Source organism: Passer domesticus, chromosome 32 (assembly GCF_036417665.1).
Source record: "Passer domesticus isolate bPasDom1 chromosome 32, bPasDom1.hap1, whole genome shotgun sequence".
NCBI lineage: Eukaryota > Metazoa > Chordata > Aves > Passeriformes > Passeridae > Passer > Passer domesticus.
Window position 1 is genome coordinate 845,881 of NC_087505.1, and position 18,403 is coordinate 864,283.

General features: G+C 59.9%; 2 protein-coding genes across 6 annotated transcripts; one reads left to right on the forward strand and one right to left on the reverse strand.

The window, feature by feature from the left end:
- Nucleotides 1-402: 402 nt before the first annotated feature.
- On the reverse strand, nucleotides 403-3,923 carry PRUNE1 (prune exopolyphosphatase 1). Of its 2 annotated transcripts, XM_064401779.1 has the most exons (9): nucleotides 3,794-3,923; nucleotides 3,626-3,733; nucleotides 2,434-2,538; nucleotides 2,150-2,355; nucleotides 1,822-2,009; nucleotides 1,591-1,749; nucleotides 1,422-1,516; nucleotides 1,173-1,331; nucleotides 403-1,080 (listed from the first exon to the last, which is right to left on the reverse strand). In XM_064401779.1, the coding sequence occupies exons 2-9, from the start codon at nucleotides 3,662-3,664 to the stop codon at nucleotides 760-762; spliced, it is 1,272 nt and encodes a 423-aa protein (XP_064257849.1). In that variant the 5' UTR covers nucleotides 3,665-3,733; nucleotides 3,794-3,923; the 3' UTR covers nucleotides 403-759. The 2 variants fall into 2 exon arrangements, with proteins under 2 accessions (XP_064257849.1, XP_064257850.1); XM_064401780.1 differs by having other exon boundaries at nucleotides 1,822-2,006; nucleotides 3,626-3,844.
- Nucleotides 3,924-7,985: 4,062 nt separating this feature from the next.
- Nucleotides 7,986-18,365, forward strand: CERS2 (ceramide synthase 2). Of its 4 annotated transcripts, XM_064401775.1 has the most exons (16): nucleotides 8,202-8,334; nucleotides 8,428-8,485; nucleotides 9,037-9,101; nucleotides 9,214-9,372; nucleotides 10,151-10,253; nucleotides 12,059-12,197; nucleotides 14,737-14,910; nucleotides 15,284-15,401; nucleotides 15,486-15,604; nucleotides 15,775-15,832; nucleotides 15,913-15,963; nucleotides 16,119-16,211; nucleotides 16,485-16,613; nucleotides 16,689-16,795; nucleotides 16,897-17,050; nucleotides 17,241-18,365. In XM_064401775.1, exons 2-16 carry the CDS (start codon nucleotides 8,473-8,475, stop codon nucleotides 17,367-17,369), a joined length of 1,611 nt encoding a protein of 536 aa, XP_064257845.1. In that variant the 5' UTR covers nucleotides 8,202-8,334; nucleotides 8,428-8,472; the 3' UTR covers nucleotides 17,370-18,365. The 4 variants fall into 4 exon arrangements, with proteins under 4 accessions (XP_064257846.1, XP_064257845.1, XP_064257847.1 ...); XM_064401776.1 differs by having other exon boundaries at nucleotides 7,986-8,485; XM_064401777.1 differs by lacking the exons at nucleotides 8,202-8,334; nucleotides 8,428-8,485; nucleotides 9,037-9,101; ... (1 more) ...; nucleotides 10,151-10,253; nucleotides 12,059-12,197 and adding an exon at nucleotides 13,236-13,699.
- The last annotated feature ends 38 nt before the right edge of the window (nucleotides 18,366-18,403 follow it).

Genomic DNA, 18,403 nt, shown 5'->3' on the forward strand with positions numbered 1-18,403 from the left:
GGGAGCCGGGCTTTTCCAGCCCCTGTGTCGTGCTCGGGTCAGGGTTTTTGGGAAAAAAAAAACATTCCACCCTTGAAATAAATGCCTTGTGCTGGCCCCAGGGGTGGGTGCACGAGCTGCCCCAGGCTCCTCGCTCCCTCCTCGGCTCCTGGAGCAGCCAAATCCACTGGGAAAAGCTGATATTCACAGCAGGCAGAGGCCTCGACTTTTTATGGCACAACCAGTTTCCCCCTGGCTGGGCTGGACTCGGGAGTGTGGCTGCACTGACACCCCCTCCTTGGACACCCCAGAATGTTCCTGTGACCCATTGTAGAGGGGATTGCACCCCAGGGAAAGAGGGGGTGCACCCCCAGCTCGAGTGGGGCAGCACCCCGTCCCAGAATAAAAGCCAAGAGCCAAAACTGGAAGAAAAGGGAGATTTAATCCTTGGAGAACAGTGACAGTTCTGGACGGCTGCATGTCCGGACCCCCCCTCTGGGGCCCCCCTCTGCCCCCCAAGGAAGATCATCAAGAACTCCTTAACTCCCCCACCCCAACGCCTTCATTAAGAGGGTGCAACTCCACGGCATCCCCAAAATCCCACCCTGGGGCCCACTGGGGCGGAGGGAGCCACTGGGGGGGACAAACCACGACGGGGACCAGGAGCTGAGCTCTACCACAGGCAGCTGCAACCCCCCCACACCCAGGCACGCCACGGGGCCACACTCAGGGACCCCAACTTCTCATCCAGACCTCAACAAACCCCGGGGGTGCCTGCTGCTATTTCGGGGAGCCGGGGGGCTGCCCCGCGGCGATGCGGCTGACGCGCTCCAGGACATCCTGGGGACACAGCGGCGGCACGGCCTGCGCCAGGGGACACTCCTCCACCAGGCTGTTCATGGGGGTGGGCGGGGGCACCACCTCCTCCTCGGGACCCCCGGCGGCCCCCAGGCCCCCCAGGGCTGCCCGCAGGATGGGCAGCACCTTCTTCCGAGCGGCCACGGCGTTGCCCTGGGCGTAGGCGGCCACGCGGGGCCAGGGGCTCGGCAGCGGCCGCAGCTGCAGCGACGGCGACGTCGCCTCCTCCAGCGCCCGGCACAGCTGCAGGGGGGGCGAGCGTGGGGCTGCGACCTGCCCAGCACCCCCAAAAACGGGAGTTTAGGGGGTAAAGCTGAGCTGGCGGCCCGACTCACCGTGCTGCGCAGCGGCTCCTGCGCGCTGTACACCGCGAGCTTCCGCGTGGGCTCGTGGCGCTCGTTGAAGGACACGGTCATGGCCACCAGCCCCGCGTAGCCACGGGCCTGGCAGAACGCCTCCAGCTCCTGCAGCAAGCCAGGCCGCAGCAGGAACGTCTGCACAAGAGGGGAGGCACCTCGGTGTCACTGTGATGTCCCCAGCGTGCCACTCCCTGCCTCAGTTTCCCCCTCAGCCCCAAGCCTCACTTCCAGGTCCTCGAAGACGCCGCTGATGCCGACGACAGCCTCGTCGTTGGAGAGGACTTTGAGGTCCTTCCGCAGCATCTGCTCCGTCGTCAGCCCTGGGAGGTGGCCGGGGGATGAGGTCGGGGGCACCTTCCCGTCCCCAAGGAGAGGGGGACCCCCTGACACACACCTGTGACATCAAACTTGGCCGCCTGCAGGGCTCCGAACACGGCGTCGCGGGCCGGCAGCTCCGGGAACCTCTCCTCGAGCAGGGCCACGCAGGCCACGTCCCGGGGCGTCACCTTGCCCGCGGCCGGGCTCAGGTTGATGCAGTCCAGCAGGATGGTGCCTGCGGGGGCGAGCGGCGCCGTGGTGTCACCTTGTCACCATGGCCGGGCTCAGGCAGGACCGCCGCGCTCACCGTGCAGCAGCGCGGCCGTGGTTCTGTCCAGCACGCCCGGGGGGCCCTGCAGGATCCGCTCGGTCACCAGCGTGGCGCAGGAGCCCACGGGCTCCACGGTCACCTGGCACGGGGGCCCGCGGTCCCGCTCCAGCGGCCGGTGGTCCAGGACCTCCACCACGGCCTCCTCCAGGGCAGCATCAGCACTGCTGGGCAACGGGAAGGGTCACGCCCGGCAGAGCCTGCCAAACCCCCATATTTCCTTTTTTTCCCTTAAAAATTCGCTAGAAATGGATCAACTTCACCCACCCCGGGCGTCAAAATCAACCGCGGCCCCCAGCGCGCTCACCCGGGCAGGACGTGGTGATCGACCAGCGTCAGGGAGAGCAGCCCGGCGCGGTGCAGCCCCGCCAGGTCGATCTCGTCCCGAAACACCAGCGCGGCGGCCGGCACGCCCCGCTCCCGCAGCAGGAACGTGGTCTCCGTCCGCAGCGCGAAGTCGGCGCGGGGGATGTTGAGCACGGGCACGAAGGCGGCTTTGGGAGCCGGGCTGGTCTGCAGCAGGGGGGTCACACCCAGTGAGGCGTCCCCCCGGGGCCACCGGTGGTCGCTGGGCTGGTGGCCGAGCCTCACCTGGGCGAGGAAATAAGCCAGGGCCAGCGCGGAGACGGTGGAGTCCAGGTCACAGGCCTCGTTGCCCATCACCACGTGGATCTCCTGGTGCTGCTGGATGTGGTCCTGCGGGGATGGGAGGTGTCAGGCACGGCAGCAGCACGGCCCCGTGCTCCAAAATCCTCCCTTGTGCTCAGCGGTGTCCCTGGAGCCACCCGTCACAGGTGTCACCCACGGGCTGGACCCTCCTGGCACCCCTGGGCTGGCTGGGATCCACTTCTGGCTTTAAATCCTCGGGGGTTTGGGGTGTGTGGGGAGTGAGGTGTGTTGGGATTCCAGGAAAACTCACCAGGAGAGGCCAGGGACCACCCCAGCCCTGCAGCCCTGGGAGCATGGAGTGCTTTACCCCATTTATTCTAGAATTTGGGGAGGGTTGTCACCCCAAAACATGATGTTTCACCCTCTTTTGCTTGCCTGCAGCAGCAGGAAAAACGTGTCACTCCCCTGTCCCCCGCCCACAGGAGCCACCCCATCCCCAGCCCTGATTTTTGGGACAATTCTCTGCTGCCATAACCCAGATTTGCTAATTTTTGATAGAAACTGAGGACAAAAAAAAACCAAAAAACAACAACCCGAGAGCAGCCGCAGCCCAAACCCCTTGGCAGGAAATGTTTTGGGGTGTCCCTGGTGTGGCTGTGCCCTGTGGGCACCCCCAGCCCCCGTTCCTGCTGAGCCCAGCCCCGAGGGCACCCCGCTTTCCTGGCCCCTCTGCTCCCCACAGCACCCCAATCCACGGGGCTCCTCTCCTCCTGCACCCCCAATTCCCTGCTTTGCATTTCCCTGCTCCCCCATTTCTCTGCTCCCCCAATTCCCCTTCCTGCACCCCCAATTCCATGCACCCCCATTTCCCTGCTTCGCATTTCCCTGCACCCCCATTTCCATGCAGCCCCATTTCCTTCCTCCCCAATTCTCCCCCTGCTCCCCCATTTCCCTGCACCCCCATTTCCCTGCTCCCCCATTTCCTCCTGCTCCCCCATTTCCCTGCTCCCCCAATTCTCCCCCTGCACCCCCATTTCCTCCTGCTCCCCCATTTCCCTGCACCCCCATTTCCCTGCACCCCAATTCCCGCAGGTCAGCGAGGGCTGGGCTGCTCCCGAGCCCCCCATTCCCCCTGGACCCCCCCGTTCCCCCCGTTCCCCCCAGCCCCCCGTACCTGCAGGGCCGCCCGGTTCCCCGCCACGAAGCGCTCCATGACGGCAGCGACGCGCGCCCCGAGGCGCCAGCACGGCCCAGTATAGCCCAGTATGGCCCAGTACGGCCCAGTATGGCCCAGTATAGCCCAGTATGGCCCAGTACGGCCCACTATAACCCAGTACAGCCAAGCAGAACCCAGTATAACCCAGTACAGCCCACTATAACCCAGTACAGCCAAGCAGGGCCCAGCACAGGCTACCCCAGCCCAGTATAAGTTCAGACTATCCCAGTACAGCCCAGTATCCCCAGTCCAGCCCAGTATCCCCAGTACAGCCCAGTATCACCCCAGACTGTCCCAATATCACCTGGACTATCCCAGTATTCCCCAGTCCATCCCAGTCCAGCCCAGTGTAAGCCTAGACTGTCCCAGTCCAGCCCAGTATCACCCCAGACTATCCCAGTACCACCCCAGACTATCCCAGTACCACCCCAGATTGTCCCAGTACCACCCTAGACTATCCCAGTATCCCCCAGTCCGTCCCAGTCCAAGCCCAGACTATCCCAGTATCACCCCAAACTCTCCCAGTACAAGTCCACAGTGTCCCAGTATCCCCCAGTCCAGCCCAGTATCACCCCAGACTATCCCAGTACAAGTCCAGACTATCCCAGTATCACCCCAGACTATCCCAGTACCACCCGGACTGTCCCAGTATCACCCCAGACTGTCCCAGTACAAGTCCAGAGTGTCCCAGTATCACCCGGACTATCCCAGTATCACCCCAGTCCGTCCCAGTATCACCCCAGTCCGTCCCAGTCCAAGCCCAGACTGTCCCAGTACCACCCCAGGGTGTCCCAGTATCACCCCAGGGTGTCCCAGTCCGTCCCAGTCCGTCCCAGTCCGGCCGTGCCGCCCCTCCCCCCGCGCCGCAGGGGCCGCTGGGTTGGGGGCGGGGCCCTTCCCGGCATGCCCCGCGCTGGGGGGGCTCGGGGGGGACCCCAAATCTCCTCTTTTCACCCCAAACCCCCCCGTGACCCCAAACCTCCTCTTCCCACCCCCGGCACCCCCCCAGCCCCCGCTGAGCCCCCCCCAAAAACCCGCTGGGACCCCAAGAGGCGCCAGCCCCACCCCCCCACCCCCCCCCAGGGGTGACCCCCCCAAAATTCGGGGGCACCCCCAAAATTAAACCTTTAATCCTCTTCTTCCTCCTCCTCCTCTTCCTCCTCCTCCTCCTCCTCCTCCTCGTGCCCTAAATCCGCCTTGGCGGGGGCGGCCGGAGCCAGGTGGGAACCAGGCCCCGAAAAGGGGAAAAAAAGGGAAAAAAAGGGAAAAAAGGGAAAAAAAGGGGAAAAAGGAAAAAAAAAAGAAGAAAAACAGGAAGGGAAGAGGATAAAAAAGGGGTGAATTAAAAAAAAAGGGAAAAAAAAGGGAAAAGGAGAGGAGAGAAGCGAAGGAGGAGCGCGGAGGAATTAAAAAAAAAAAGAGGATTAAAGAGGAAAACCAGAGGGGAAAGAGGAGGAAAAAGAAGAAAAAAGGAAAAAAAAAGGAGGAGAGAAGAAGGAAAAAAAGCAGGAGGAAAGGTAAAGGGAGGTTTGGAGGGTTGGAAAGGAGGGATAAAGGGAAAAGAACCGGGAAGAGGAGGAAAAAATAGAGGAAAGAAGGGAAAATGGGGAAAAATAGAGAAAAGACAGGGAAAAAAGAGCAAAAAAATGAAGAAAAGTCAGGGGAAAAGGAGCAAAAAATAAAGAAAAGTCAGAAAAAATGTGCCTCTTAAATGGCACTGCGTTTTATTTTATTTTATTTTATTTTATTTTATTTTATTTTTTATTTGATTTTATTTTATTTATGTTAAAATTTGATTTTATTTTAAAATTTGATTTTATTTTAAAATTTGATTTTATTTGATGTTAAACTTTGATTTTATTTTAAAATTTTGTTTTATTTGATTTTAAATCCTATTGTATTTTATTCTATGTTTTATTTTAAAATTTAATTCTATTCTATTTTAAAATTTAATTCTATTTAATTTTATTTTTTTATATTTTTAATTCTATTTTATTCTATGTTTTATTTTAAAATTTAATTCTATTCTATTTTAAAATTTAATTCTATTCTATTTCATTTTATTTAGTTTTATTTTAAAATTTCATTTTCTTCTACTCTATTCTATTTTAAAATCAAATTCTACTCTATTCTATTCTATTTTTTTTCATTATATTTTATTCCATTCCATTCCCACTTCCTCATTTTGCATCTTGGTTCATGTCATTTCATTTCATTTCATGCCGGTTTCTATTTTATTTGTTTAGTATTTGTTAGTCTGTCAATTACAACAGATGGGTGCAAATGCCTGCAGTTATTAATTACCAACCCTATTTATTTATCCATTTACTTCACTATCAAAACGTTTTCCTTTTATTTATTTAATGAATAAAACTCCTTATTTATCGCTCAACTCCCTGTCAGGACTATTTATTATCTGTATTATTTTATTTATTTATTTGCCTATTTAAAATTCTTTATTTCTGTTATTTAATAGAAGTTTATTTGTGTTTTTGCAGGGGTTTCCAGAGGCCCAGGACTCACCTGTGCAGCATCAGGGGCTCAGAGATTCCAGGTGAGCTGGGGCAGGAAACCCAGGCTTGGAAAGCAGAATTTGGGAATATTCTTGATTTTCCAAACCTCTTGCCTGTTTCAAAGCCAAAATTTCCAATTCCTCTGGCTGTTTAAAGGCCAAATTTCCAATTTTCTGGGGTGTTAACGAGCCGGATCTTCCAAATCTCCAGACAATCTCAAAGCCACCGTAAAGAAATGGGGGAGGAAAAAAATCTCACCTAGATGAGTTAAATTGGACTAAAATATACATATATAAATAAATATAAAAATATGCATATATATACTTATGGTATGTGAAATAAAGAAAAGCAAGGAAAAGGAGGAAAAACAAGGAATAAAGGAGGAAAAGGAGGAAAAGCAAGGAACAAAGGAGGAAAAGCAAGGAATAAAGAAGGAAAAGGAGGAAAAACAAGGAATAAAGAAGGAAAATAAGGAAAACCAAGGAATAAATAAGGAAAAGGAGGGAAAACAAGGAATAAAGAAGGAGGAACAAGGATTAGGGGAACAAAATGAAGGAAAAGCAGGAAAAGAGCAGGGAGGTTAGGGTTATATTTCTATTTATAAATATATAAATATTTCTATTTCTACCTCTGTATTTTCCTGAAATAGCCCCGTTTTCCCTCCTCAGGCTGAGCTTTGGGATGCAGCTGCTCCTGGACAGACCCCGAGCATTCCCAGGAGCCTGATCGGAGCCGGAGCAGCCCCGGAGGGTCCCATGGAGCAGGAGGGGAGACCCCGGCCCCAGGAGGAGGCTGAGGCTGGGGACACAATTCCCAGGGCTGGGAACACAATTCCCAGTGTTGGGGACACAATTCCCAATGTTGGGGACACAATTCCCAATGTTAGGGATGAGATTCCCGGTGTTGGTGACAGAATTCCCAGTGTTGGGGGTGAAATTCCCAATGTTGGGGACTCAATTCCTAACGTAGGGGATGGAATTCCCAATGTTTGTGACAGAATTCCCGGTGTCATGGATGAAATTCCTGATGTTGGTGACAGAATTCCCGATGTTGGTGATGGAATTCCTGATGTTGGTGATGGAATTCCTGGTGCTGGTGACACAATTCCCAGTGTTGGTGACGGAATTCCTAGTGTTGGTGATGGAAATCCCAATGTTGGTGACACAATTCCCAGTTTTGATGACGCAATTCCCAGTTTTGGTGACACAACTCCGGGTGTTGGTGACACAATTCCCGGTGTTGGTGACGCAATTCCCGATGTTGGTGACGCAATTCCCAGTGTTGGTGACGCAATTCCCAGTGTTGGTGACACAATTCCGGGTGTTGGTGACGCAATTCCCGATGTTGGTGACGCAATTCCGGGTGTTGGTGACACAACTCCGGGTGTTGGTGACACAATTCCCAGTGTTGGTGACACAATTCCCGATGTTGGTGACACAACTCCGGGTGTTGGCGACACAATTCCCAGTGTTGGTGACACAATTCCCGATGTTGGTGACACAACTCCGGGTGTTGGTGACACAATTCCCAGTGTTGGTGACACAATTCCCGATGTTGGTGACACAACTCCGGGTGTTGGTGACACAATTCCCAGTGTTGGTGACACAATTCCCGATGTTGGTGACACAACTCCGGGTGTTGGCGACACAATTCCCAGTGTTGGTGACACAATTCCCGATGTTGGTGACACAGTTCCGGGTGTTGGCGACACAATTCCCGATGTTGGTGACACAACTCCAGGTGTTGGTGACACAATTCCCAGTGTTGGTGACACAATTCCCGATGTTGGTGACACAGTTCCGGGTGTTGGCGACACAATTCCCGATGTTGGTGACACAGTTCCGGGTGTTGGTGACGCAATTCCCAGTGTTGGTGACACAATTCCCAGTTTTGGTGACGCAATTCCCAGTGTTGGTGACACCGCCCCCGCAGCCAGCCCCTCCCCGCCCAGAGCCCCATCCGCGCAGCCTGGGGGGGGGGTCCCGGGCTGGGGAGGGGTCCCCGGCGGCCCGGCGCCCCCAGGAGCCCCCCCCGGAGCCGCTCCGGCTGCGCTGGATCCGCTGGAGGGGGCAGCGCACGCCCGTGGTCACCCAGAGCCAGAACGGGCCCTGCCCGCTCCTGGCGCTCATCAACGTCCTGCTCCTGCAGAGGAAGGCAAGCCGGGGCCGGGGGGCGCGGGGGGGACCCCACATCCCCGGGGGAGGGGTCCCAGGGACGGTCCCCAGCCCCCTCTGGCCGCCCCCCCAGGTGAAGCTGCCCCCGCAGCAGGAGGTGGTGACGGCCGAGGAGCTGATGGCACATTTGGGTGAGTGGGGACAGGGGTGGGCTGGGGACCCCCACCTTCCTGGGGTGACCCCCACATTCCTGGGGTGACCCCCCACATTCCTGGGGTGACCCCACCTTCCCTGGGGTGACCCCACATTCCTGGGGTGACCCCCACCTTCCTTGGGGTGACCCCCACGTTCCCTGGGGTGACCCCCACATTCCTGGGGTGACCCCCACGTTCCCTGGGGTGACCCCCACATTCCTGGGGTGACCCCCACGTTCCTGGGGTGACCCCCACATTCCTGGGGGGACCCCCACGTTCCCTGGGATGACCCCCACATTCCTGGGGTGACCCCCACCTTCCTTGGGGTGACCCCACCTTCCTTGGGTGACCCCCACCTTCCTCGGGGTGACCCCCACCTTCCCTGGGGTGACCCCACCTCCCTGGGCTGACCCCCACGTTCCTTGGGATGACCCCCACATTCCTGGGGTGACCCCACCTTCCCTGGGGTGACCCCCACCTTCCCTGGGGTGACCCCCACCTTCCCTGGGGTGACCCCCACGTTCCCGGGGTGACCCCCTGCCCTGCAGGGAATTGCATCCTGGCCGCCCAGCCCCTGGACAGCTCGGAGGGGCTGCAGCTGAACTTCCAGCAGGTGAGGGGCAAACCCAAGAACGTCCAACCCCGACGTTCTCAGGGAGCTCTGCTGGCTGCAGGGTTTGGGGTGGCACCTTCAGGGGTGACCCCGTGTTTCTGCTGCCCCCCAGAACATCAGTGACACCATGACGGTGCTGCCCAAGCTCTCCACGGGGCTGGACGTCAACGTGAGGTTCACGGGGGTCTCAGATTTCGAGTACACCCCCGAGTGCATCGTCTTCGACCTCCTCAACATCCCGCTCTACCACGGCTGGCTGGTGGACCCCCAGGTGAGCCCCCTGCCTGCCTGGTGGGGACACAGAGGGACCCCAGGGCTGGGGAACCCTGCTGGGAGGAGCTGGGGCTCGTCCTGGCCCAGGGGACCGAGCTGAGGGTGGATGTCCCAACCCTGGGAGGGCTCAAGGCCAGGTTGGACGGGGCTTGGAGCAACCTGGAGGTGTCCCTGAGTTTGGTTTTTGGGGTTCCAGATGAACCTGGCCTAGCAGGAGGTGTCCCTGTGTTTGGATTTTGGGGTTCCAGATGAACCTGGTCCTGCAGGAGGTGTCCCTGAGTTTGGATTTTGGGGTTCCAGATGATCCTGGTCCTGCAGGAGGTGTCCCTGTATTTGGTTTTTGGGGTTCCAGATGAACCTGGTCCTGCAGGAGGTGTCCCTGTGTTTGGTTTTTGGGTTCCAGATGATCCTGGCCTAGCAGGAGGTGTCCCTGAGTTTGGATTTTGGGGTTCCAGATGATCCTGGCCTAGCAGGAGGTGTCCCAGTGTTTGGATTTTGGGGTTCCAGATGATCCTGGCCTAGCAGGAGGTGTCCCAGTGTTTGGTTTTTGGGGTTCCAGGTGAACCTGGTCCTGCAGGAGGTGTCCCTGAATTTGGATTTTGGGGTTCCAGATCATTTCCAGGCCATCCCAAAGCCCCCTGAGATGTCTGGGCTGTGGCCCTGAGCCTGGGGCAGGGCTGGCTGCTCTGGCCGTGCCAGGGGGCTGCAGTGGGCGCTCCCCCCTGGCAGAGCCCTCCGTGCCCACCAGGAGCTCACCCCTGTCCCTGCCATCCCAGAGCCCCGAGCAGGCGCAGGCCGTGGGCAGGCTCAGCTACAACCAGCTGGTGGAGAAAATCATCACCTGCAAACACTCGGGTGACTCCGGGCTGCTGAGCGAAGGTAACCCCGCTCCTGGGGGGCACGGCCGCACCCCCAGACCCGCTGGGGGCTCGTGCTCCAGGGGCCGGGGGGAGGGAGGGGAGGGGAGCCTCGACTCTGGGTTTTAGAGGGTTGATTTGTTATTTTATGGTGTGATGTTGTAGTGAAGTGTTGTGTTAAAACTGTGCTGAAATGAATAGAGAGAGGGGAGGGGAAGGGAAGGGAGGGGAGGGGAGGGGAGGGAAGGGAAGGGAAAGGAAAGGAAAGGAAAGGAAAGGAAAGGAAAGGAAAGGAAAGGAAAGGAAAGGAAAGGAAAGGAAAGGAAAGGAAAGGAAAGGAAAGGAAAGGAAAGGAAAGGAAAGGAAAGGAAAGGAAAGGAAAGGAAAGGAAAGGAAAGGGGAGAGGAAAGGAAAAGGGAAAGGAAAGGAAAGGAAAAGGGAAAGGAAAGGAAAGGAAAGGAAAGGAAAGGAAAGGAAAGGAAAGGAAAGGAAAGGAAAGGAAAGGAAAGGAAAGGGGAAAGGAAAAAGGAAAAGGGAGAGGAAAGGAAAGGAAAGGAAAGGAAAGGAAAGGAAAGGAAAGGAAAGGAAAGGAAAGGAAAGGAAAGGAAAGGAAAGGAAAGGAAAGGAAAGGAAAGGAAAAAGGGAAAAGATAAAAGGGAAAGGAAAGAAGGAAGAAGGCTCGTGACTCTCAGAGAGTCCGAGCCAGCTGACTGATCAGCCATTAATTAGAAACAATCAACCTGGACCAATCAAAGATGCGCCGTTGCATTCCCCAGCAGCCACAGCTTTTCTTTTCCTCTGAGCCTTCCCAGGAATAAAAGCCCTGCCAGGAGGGGATTTTCCAGCGGGTGCCACGGCACTCCTGTGACATCTGTGCGCGCTGTCCCCGCAGGGCTGGCGGCCGAGCAGTTCCTGCAGGGCTCCCAGTCGCAGCTGACCTTGCACGGGCTGTGCGAGCTGCGGGCCCGCGCCCGCGAGGGCGAGCTCGCCGTCTTCTTCCGCAACAACCACTTCAGCACCCTGCTCAAGCACCAGGTGCGGCCCCCAGCCTGGAGCCCCCCGGGACCCCCCACCCCGGCTCACCGCCGCCTGTCCCCCTGCCCAGGGCCACCTCTACCTGCTGGTGACGGACCAGGGCTTCCTGCAGGAGGAGCGGGTGGTGTGGGAGAGCCTGCACGGCGTGGATGGGGACAGCTGCTTCTGTGACAGCGACTTCCACCTCAGCCACCCCCCGGGCGGGCAGGGGGCCCCGCGGGACCCCCGGCGGCAGCAGAGACAGGAGGAGCAGGTTTGGGGACAGGAGGAGCAGGTTTGGGGACAGGAGGAGCAGGTTTGGGGACAGGAGGAGCAGGTTTGGGGACACGAGGAGCAGGTTTGGGGACAACTGGACCAGGTCTAGAGACAAATAAATCAGATTTGGGGACAAGTAAATCAGGTTTGGGGACAGGTGGACCAGGTTTGGGGACACGAGGACCAGGTTTGGGGACAAATAGGTCAGATTTGGGGACAAGTGGATCAGGTTTGGGGAAAGTAAATCAGGTTTGGGGACAAGTGGAGCAGGTTTGGGGACAAGTGGCTCAAGTTGGGGACACAAGGACCAGGTTTGGGGACAGGTGGACCAGGATGGGGACAAGTAAATCAGGTCTGGGGACAAGTGGATGATGTTTGGGGACAAGTGGATGAGGTTTGGGGACAAGAGGACCAGGTTTGGGGACACGAGGACCAGGTTTGGGGACAGGTGGATCAGGTTTGGGACAGGTGGGGCACAGCTGAGCGCCCTCCCGGCCCCACGGGGGTCCCAGGGGCGCTGACCCCCCCTCTTCACAGGACTTCTTGGTGGCCCTGTCCCTGCAGCAGGGCCAGGCCCCCCCCCCCGGCGCTCAGCGACCTGGAGCTGGCGCGGCAGCTGCAGCACGAGGAGTACCAGCAGCGCCTTCCTCACCCTCCTCCTCCTCGCCCTGCGCAGGTACCCAGGCTCCCCCAGCCCCGGGGGTCTCTGTGGCCCCCCCGAGCTCAGCCCTGTCCCTGTCCCTGTCCCCACAGGCGGGCGGGCAGCGGCGGCAGAGGCTGGACTCGGACTGCAGGCTGCTGTAGCACCCACCCGGGGGTCCCAGAGCCCCCAGACCCCCCAGACCCCGCTCTGCATCCTCATGGACATCCTGGGGGTCCCACAGCCCCCCAGACCCCCCAGACCCCACTCTGCATCCTCATGGACATCTTGGGGGTCCCCACAGCCCCCCAGACCCCCCAGACCCCCCTCTGCATCCTCATGGACATCCTGGGGGTCCCACAGCCCCCCAGACCCCCCAGACCCTGCTCTGCATCCAGGGAAATCCTGGGGGTCCCTACAGCCCCCCCCAGACCCCGCTCTGCATCCTCATGGACATCCTGGGGGTCTCCAGACCCAGAGCCCCCCCAGACCCCCCTCTGTGTCCTCCAGGGACATCCTGGGGGTCCCTGGGGGGCTGGAGAGGAGGGGTGTGACTGTCTGAGCCCACCCCAAACTTCCCAGTGGCCTTAACCTCCCACTCGGGGGGTCCCACAGCTCAGCCCGTGCTCTGGGACACGGGGGGCTGGGGGGACAGGGACCCCTCCCCAGTTCAAGATGTGGCCTTAGCCCTCAGCAAGTAAAGGACTTGTGCCCTGCACGGGGGTCTGGCAGCCTGGCACCTGGGGGGGCTTGGGGGGAGTTTGGGGGGATCGGGGGGAGTTTGGGGGGGTTTGGGGTCATGGATCCTCCGGGGTTTGGGGATTTGGGGCCACAGCTCCTCCGGGCTTTGGGGGATTTGGGGGGTTTTGGGCGGATTTGGGGTGCCAGGGGTGCACAGGGGGTGTGCAGAGGGACATATAAGGGGTACACATGGGGTGTGTAGGGATGGGCACAGAGCACACACAGAGGGGGGTATAGGGGTGTCTATGGGGCACATACAGGCTGTCTATAGGGTGTCTATAGGGCACATACAGGCTGTCTATAGGGTCCATATCGGGCACATACAGGCTGTCTATAGGGTGTCTATAGGGCACATACAGGCTGTCTATAGGGTCCATATCGGGCACATACAGGCTGTCTATAGGGTGTCTACGGGGCTGTCTATAGGGTGTCTATAGGGCACATACAGGCTGTCTATAGGGTCCATATCGGGCACATACAGGGTGTTTATGGGGTTCTACGGGGCTGTCTATAGGGTGTATTTGGGATGCACGGGGGCGTGCACCGCTCCCCTCTCGGCGCTCGATTGCTCACGCCTGCGCCCCGCCCCTCCCCGCGGCGGGCGCCTCTCCCCGCAGCGTTGCGGTGACGTCACTCCCGGCTCGCGGTGACGTCACTGCCGCCGCTGCCTGGCGCGGGGCGCGCGCGGGACCGAGGGGGGGGCGAGCGGCGGCTCCGTGAGGGCTCCGTGAGGGGAGCGGGCGAGCTCCGGGCGCGGCTCCGTGACGGCTCCGGGCACGGCTCCGTGAGGGCTCCGGGTGAGTGCGGCCGGCCCGGGGGCACGCGGGGCCTCCCCGCTGCGGGAGGGGCCGCGGGCCGGTTCCCGCTCGCTCCCCGCCGCTCCAGCCCCGCGGGCCGGGCCTTTCCGCGGGCGTTGGGCCTCCCTCGGCCGGGGTCGGGCAGGGCTGCCCGGGGCTGCCCGGGCGGGGCCGGGCGGAGGCGGGGCGGAGGCACCCCCCGGGCTCGGGTCCCTCCCGGGCCCGTTTCTCTGCCCACGGCTCGCCCACGCCGGGGTTTTGTGGGTTTCCCTCAGGATCGCCCCTAAAATCGCCTCTGGGCGAGGGTCCGGCCTGCCGGTGCCCCCGGTGCCGCGGGGCAGAAGGCGCCGCCGGCCCTGACCGGGGCCTCACCCCGGCCTCCCACGCTCCCCTCCCGTTACCTGCCCGCGGCAGCCGGGAATTGCGGCGCCTCCCTCCCGCCTGCCCTTGCGAAACCGGCCGCGGTGGTTCCTCTTCCTCCGCGAGCCCAGCGGGGCCGCCCCGGCCCTCGCCGCAGCCGCGGGATCCCCTTCCCGGGGTGCCGGCCCAGCCCGCCCCGTGCCGACCCCGCGGGGAGCAACGGGGAGCCGGGGTGCGCTGCCCCGGCCGGGGCGTTTTTAAGGCACAAAGGTGCTCATTGTGCCCCAGCAAATCCCTAATCCCGCGCGGGTGCTGTGCCTGGCCTCGGCGGGCTGGCGGGGGGCTCCGTTTCCCACCGGGAATCGCGTTTGGGTCAGCCTCGGGGTGCGCACGCGGCTCTGGGGAGGGAAACCCAGCTCGGGGGGTTTCTCCCTGCTCCCGGTGCTCTTCCCTGGGGCCGAGCTGCCGGTTGGAAGCAGGACCGGGGCCCCTGTTAATGATCACCCTCTGACCTCCGGGCTGCCGGGAGCAAAGTCCCTCGGAGCCCGAGGCAAGCGCCCCGAGGGGAATTCACCGGCTGCTCCCGGGAGCCGAGGTGGAAATTGGGGGGCCTGGTGGGGTCGGCCGTCCCCTCGGAGCTGCCCCCCTCACCTCTCTCCCCCTTTCCCTCCCCCCAGCATGTTTCAGACCTTGTACAGCTATTTTTGGTGGGAACGGCTCTGGCTCCCGGCAAACCTCACCTGGGCTGACCTGGAGGACCGGGATGGGCGAGTCTATGCCAAAGCCTCTGACCTGTACATCACCCTCCCCTTGGCCTTCCTCTTCCTCGTTGTCCGGCACCTCTTTGAGACGTGAGTCCCTTCCCTGGGGGTGGGGAGGGGTCCTGAGCCCCCCGTCCAGCTCTCCCCGTGCCCTGGCTGAACCCTGGGGTGGGCACCTTGTGCTCAGCCTAGCTGGGGGTCCTGATCCCCCCTGACAAGCCCACGTGCTCCCCTTTCCCCACACAAACACGGCGTTTAGGCAGCGATTTGTTGGGCAAACAAAGGGAACAGACCCGGCTTTGTTGGGACAGCAAGAGGAGGGGGGGAGGCCGAGCGGGGACAGCCCGTGACAGAGAGACCCGGGGGGAAAAACCCACCAGCACCGAGTGGCTGGGGGTCCCTGCGTGGCTTTGACGGAACCAAATCGTCCAGGTGACGTTTGTGTCCCCAACTCCTTCCCCAGGTACGTGGCCACCCCCCTGGCCGGGCTGCTGAACGTCAAGGAGAAGGTCCGGTTAAAAGCCACCCCCAACGCCGTGCTGGAGAAGTTCTACGCTGCCACCAGCAAACACCCCAAGCAGGTGAGGCCCGGGGGGGTCCCCAGAGGTGCCCGTGGGGGGTGAGGGTGGCTGTGTGACACCGTGGGGCTGCCCTGCTGTCCCCAGGCCGACGTGGAGGTGCTGGCCAGGAGGAGCGGCTGCACCGTGCGCCAGGTCGAGCGCTGGTTCCGCCGCCGCCGCAACCAGGACCGGCCCAGCCTGCTCAAGAAATTCCGGGAGGCCAGGTGAGACCCTCCCTGCCTGCCTGCCTGCTGTCACTGTGCCCCCACCCTGGGGGGCTCTGGGAGTCCCAGCTTGGCCGGGGGCTGCCTGGGGGGGTGGGAGGTGCCGGATCTGTCCTCCTCCCTGCTGCTCCCCGGTGCCCGTCTGAGGACCGTCTGCTTCCTTTTTCCAGTTGGAGATTCACCTTTTACCTTATTGCTTTCATTGCTGGCATGGCTGTCATAGTGGATGTGAGTATTGCCCCCCTCCCCTTGCGCCCCCAGCCCCCCTGGCCCCTCTGACTTCGTGTCTCCCCCTCCCCACCCTGCAGAAACCGTGGTTCTACGACCTGCGGGAGGTGTGGAAGGGATACCCCATCCAGGTGAGCACAGATCCCACCCCAGCCTCTCCTGCCCACCAGGATCTGCAGGGGGGGCTCTTGGCACCCCTCAGGACACCCGGACGGTGCCCACAGGGGGGGACCAAACCCCTCTGGGGGACACAGAAGCCCCCCCACAACCTGTCCCTTGCCCCCAGAGCATTCTGCCCTCCCAGTACTGGTACTACATGATCGAGCTCTCCTTCTACTGGTCCCTGCTCTTCAGCATCGCCTCCGACGTCAAGCGCAAGGTGGGGGCTCAGGGAGGGGGTGGGAGACACTGGGACATCTCAGCAGGGTTTTCCTCACCCTGGTGGTGGGCAGGAGGGAGCAGCTGGGAGGATGTGGGGTCTGGGATGGGATGGGAGACACTGGGACATCTCAGCAGGGTTTTCCTCACCCTCATGGTGGGCAGGAGGGAGCAGCTGGGACACAGGGGCCGTGGGATGGGGGTTTGCTGTGGGTGGGATCCAGGCTGCTGTAGCCCCCCCACTTTGCTGAGCTCCCCGTTGCTGTGGGCACAGGACTTCAAAGAGCAGATCATCCACCATGTGGCCACCATCATCCTCATCAGCTTCTCCTGGTTTGCCAACTACGTCCGCGCCGGGACGCTCATCATGGCCCTGCACGACTCCTCGGATTATCTGCTGGAGGTTGGTGTGTCCCCCTCCCCTGCTGCCCCCCAGGCCGTGCCCCCTCCCCAGCTCACCCCTCTGCCCCCTCCCCAGTCTGCCAAGATGTTCAACTACGCCGGCTGGAGGAACACCTGCAACAACATCTTCATCGTCTTCGCCGCCGTCTTCATCATCACCCGCCTGGTCATCCTGCCCTTCTGGTGAGCTCTGCTGGGCAACGGGGAAACTGAGGCAGGGCTGGGGGAGTCTCGGGGGGGTGGGATGCTGGTGCTGCCCCTGACAGGGTGGCTTTTCGTGGCAGGATCATGCACTGCACCATGTTCTATCCGCTGGAGCTCTACCCCGCCTTCTTTGGTTACTACTTCTTCAACTTCATGATGGTGGTGCTGCAGTCGCTGCACATCTTCTGGGCCTACCTCATCATCCGCATGGCCCAGAAGTTCATAACTGGAAAGGTGAGAGGAGCATCGTGGGGAAGGAGCCACTCGGGGTGACCCCCAGATCCTGAATCCTGAGTCCCAGCTGCTCACCAGATCCTGGGGAGCCCTCAGTGGGGAGAAACCGCTGTGCTTGCAATGGGGAAACTGAGGCACGGCAGGAGAATGTTGGGCTGGTGCCTGAACCCCCTTTTCCCTCTGCCCACAGGTGGTGGAGGACGAGCGGAGCGACCGTGAGGAGACGGACAACTCTGAGGAGGAGGAGGAGGTGGCCAAGAACGGGCCCCTCTCCAACGGCCACCCTGTCCTCAACAACAACCACCGCAAAACCGACTGAGCGCCCCGGACCCGAGAGCTGCCACCTCCTGCTGCCGGCCCGGCCCCTCCGGCCGCTCCACACGGGACCCGGAGCGCCTGCCGGGCCCCTCCCCTCGGAGCGGGGCCGCAGCTCTGCCTCACACTCACCGCTGGTGCCCTTCCACCTCTCACCTGCTGCCTTAATCCACCGCGGCTCCCCGGGACAGGCGGGGAGCGCAGCGGGACCGGCTCCATTCCCCCGGGCCGGCTCCTTCCCGGGACCGGCTCCATCCCCCCGGGCCGGCTCCATCCCCCCGGGCCGGCTCCATCCCCCCGGGATCGGCTCCATCCCCCCGGGCCGGCTCCATCCCCCCGGGCCGGCTCCATCCCGGGATCGGCTCTGCCAAGGAGCTCGGCCCAGCCCCTTGCCGGGCTCTGTGTTATTCCTACTTTCCCAAGCATTCCTTCACCGGGGGGAGGGGAAAATCCCCCTTTTCCTGAGCTGTGTCCGGCTGGAAAAGCCGGCTGAGCCCCTGCTCCCCGAACTGGGAGGGAGGAGCAGGGAATTCCTGGGTGTTCCGTGCCTGAATGATGGGATGACACTGTGGAAGTACTTGGGGGAAGGAACTGCGGGGCTGAGTCACTCCTTGTGTCTCACAGAGTTTAATCCTCTCTCATTTCTCTTCGGTAAATGGATTTTGAGTCTCTCCCTCTCCGTGGCCTCTCCCAGCTGTAACAGGACAAATTTCCAACTTGATTTTTTTTTCTTTTTTTTTTGGTTTTTTTCCTCCTTTTCTTTCTATTTATTTGGAAGACAGAAGGAGCCGGGCTTGGCTCTGTCTCCTGCATCCTTTGGGATGCTGTGAGACCTCCCAGCACGGAGGGGTGGGGGGAAAAGGACCATTAACCAATGTCAGACCAAAACGTGTTTTGTTATTCTTGGTTTTTTGGTTGGTTTTTTTTTTTTTTTTAATAAAGAAAAGGTTAAATATATTAAAAGTTTAAAAAACTAATAAACTTGGGTAAAAAAATTCAAGATTTGGGCATGTTCTGTGAGTGGCACAGTGGCCCTGG

Bases quoted from the DNA above. Each gene is read 5' to 3' on its own strand.
- CERS2 (XM_064401776.1), top strand. From the start codon at position 8,005: ATGTTGGTGACACAGTTCCGGGTGTTGGTGACGCAATTCCCAGTGTTG. The intron at 15,605-15,774 runs GTGAGACCCTCC...TCCTTTTTCCAG, and splicing joins AAGAAATTCCGGGAGGCCAG to TTGGAGATTCACCTTTTACC. The intron at 16,614-16,688 runs GTTGGTGTGTCC...CCCCCTCCCCAG, and splicing joins CCTCGGATTATCTGCTGGAG to TCTGCCAAGATGTTCAACTA.
- PRUNE1 (XM_064401779.1), bottom strand. From the start codon at position 3,664: ATGGAGCGCTTCGTGGCGGGGAACCGGGCGGCCCTGCAG. The intron at 2,356-2,433 runs GTGAGGCTCGGC...CCCCTGCTGCAG, and splicing joins TGGCTTATTTCCTCGCCCAG to ACCAGCCCGGCTCCCAAAGC. The intron at 1,750-1,821 runs GTGAGCGCGGCG...TCGCCCCCGCAG, and splicing joins CACGGCCGCGCTGCTGCACG to GCACCATCCTGCTGGACTGC.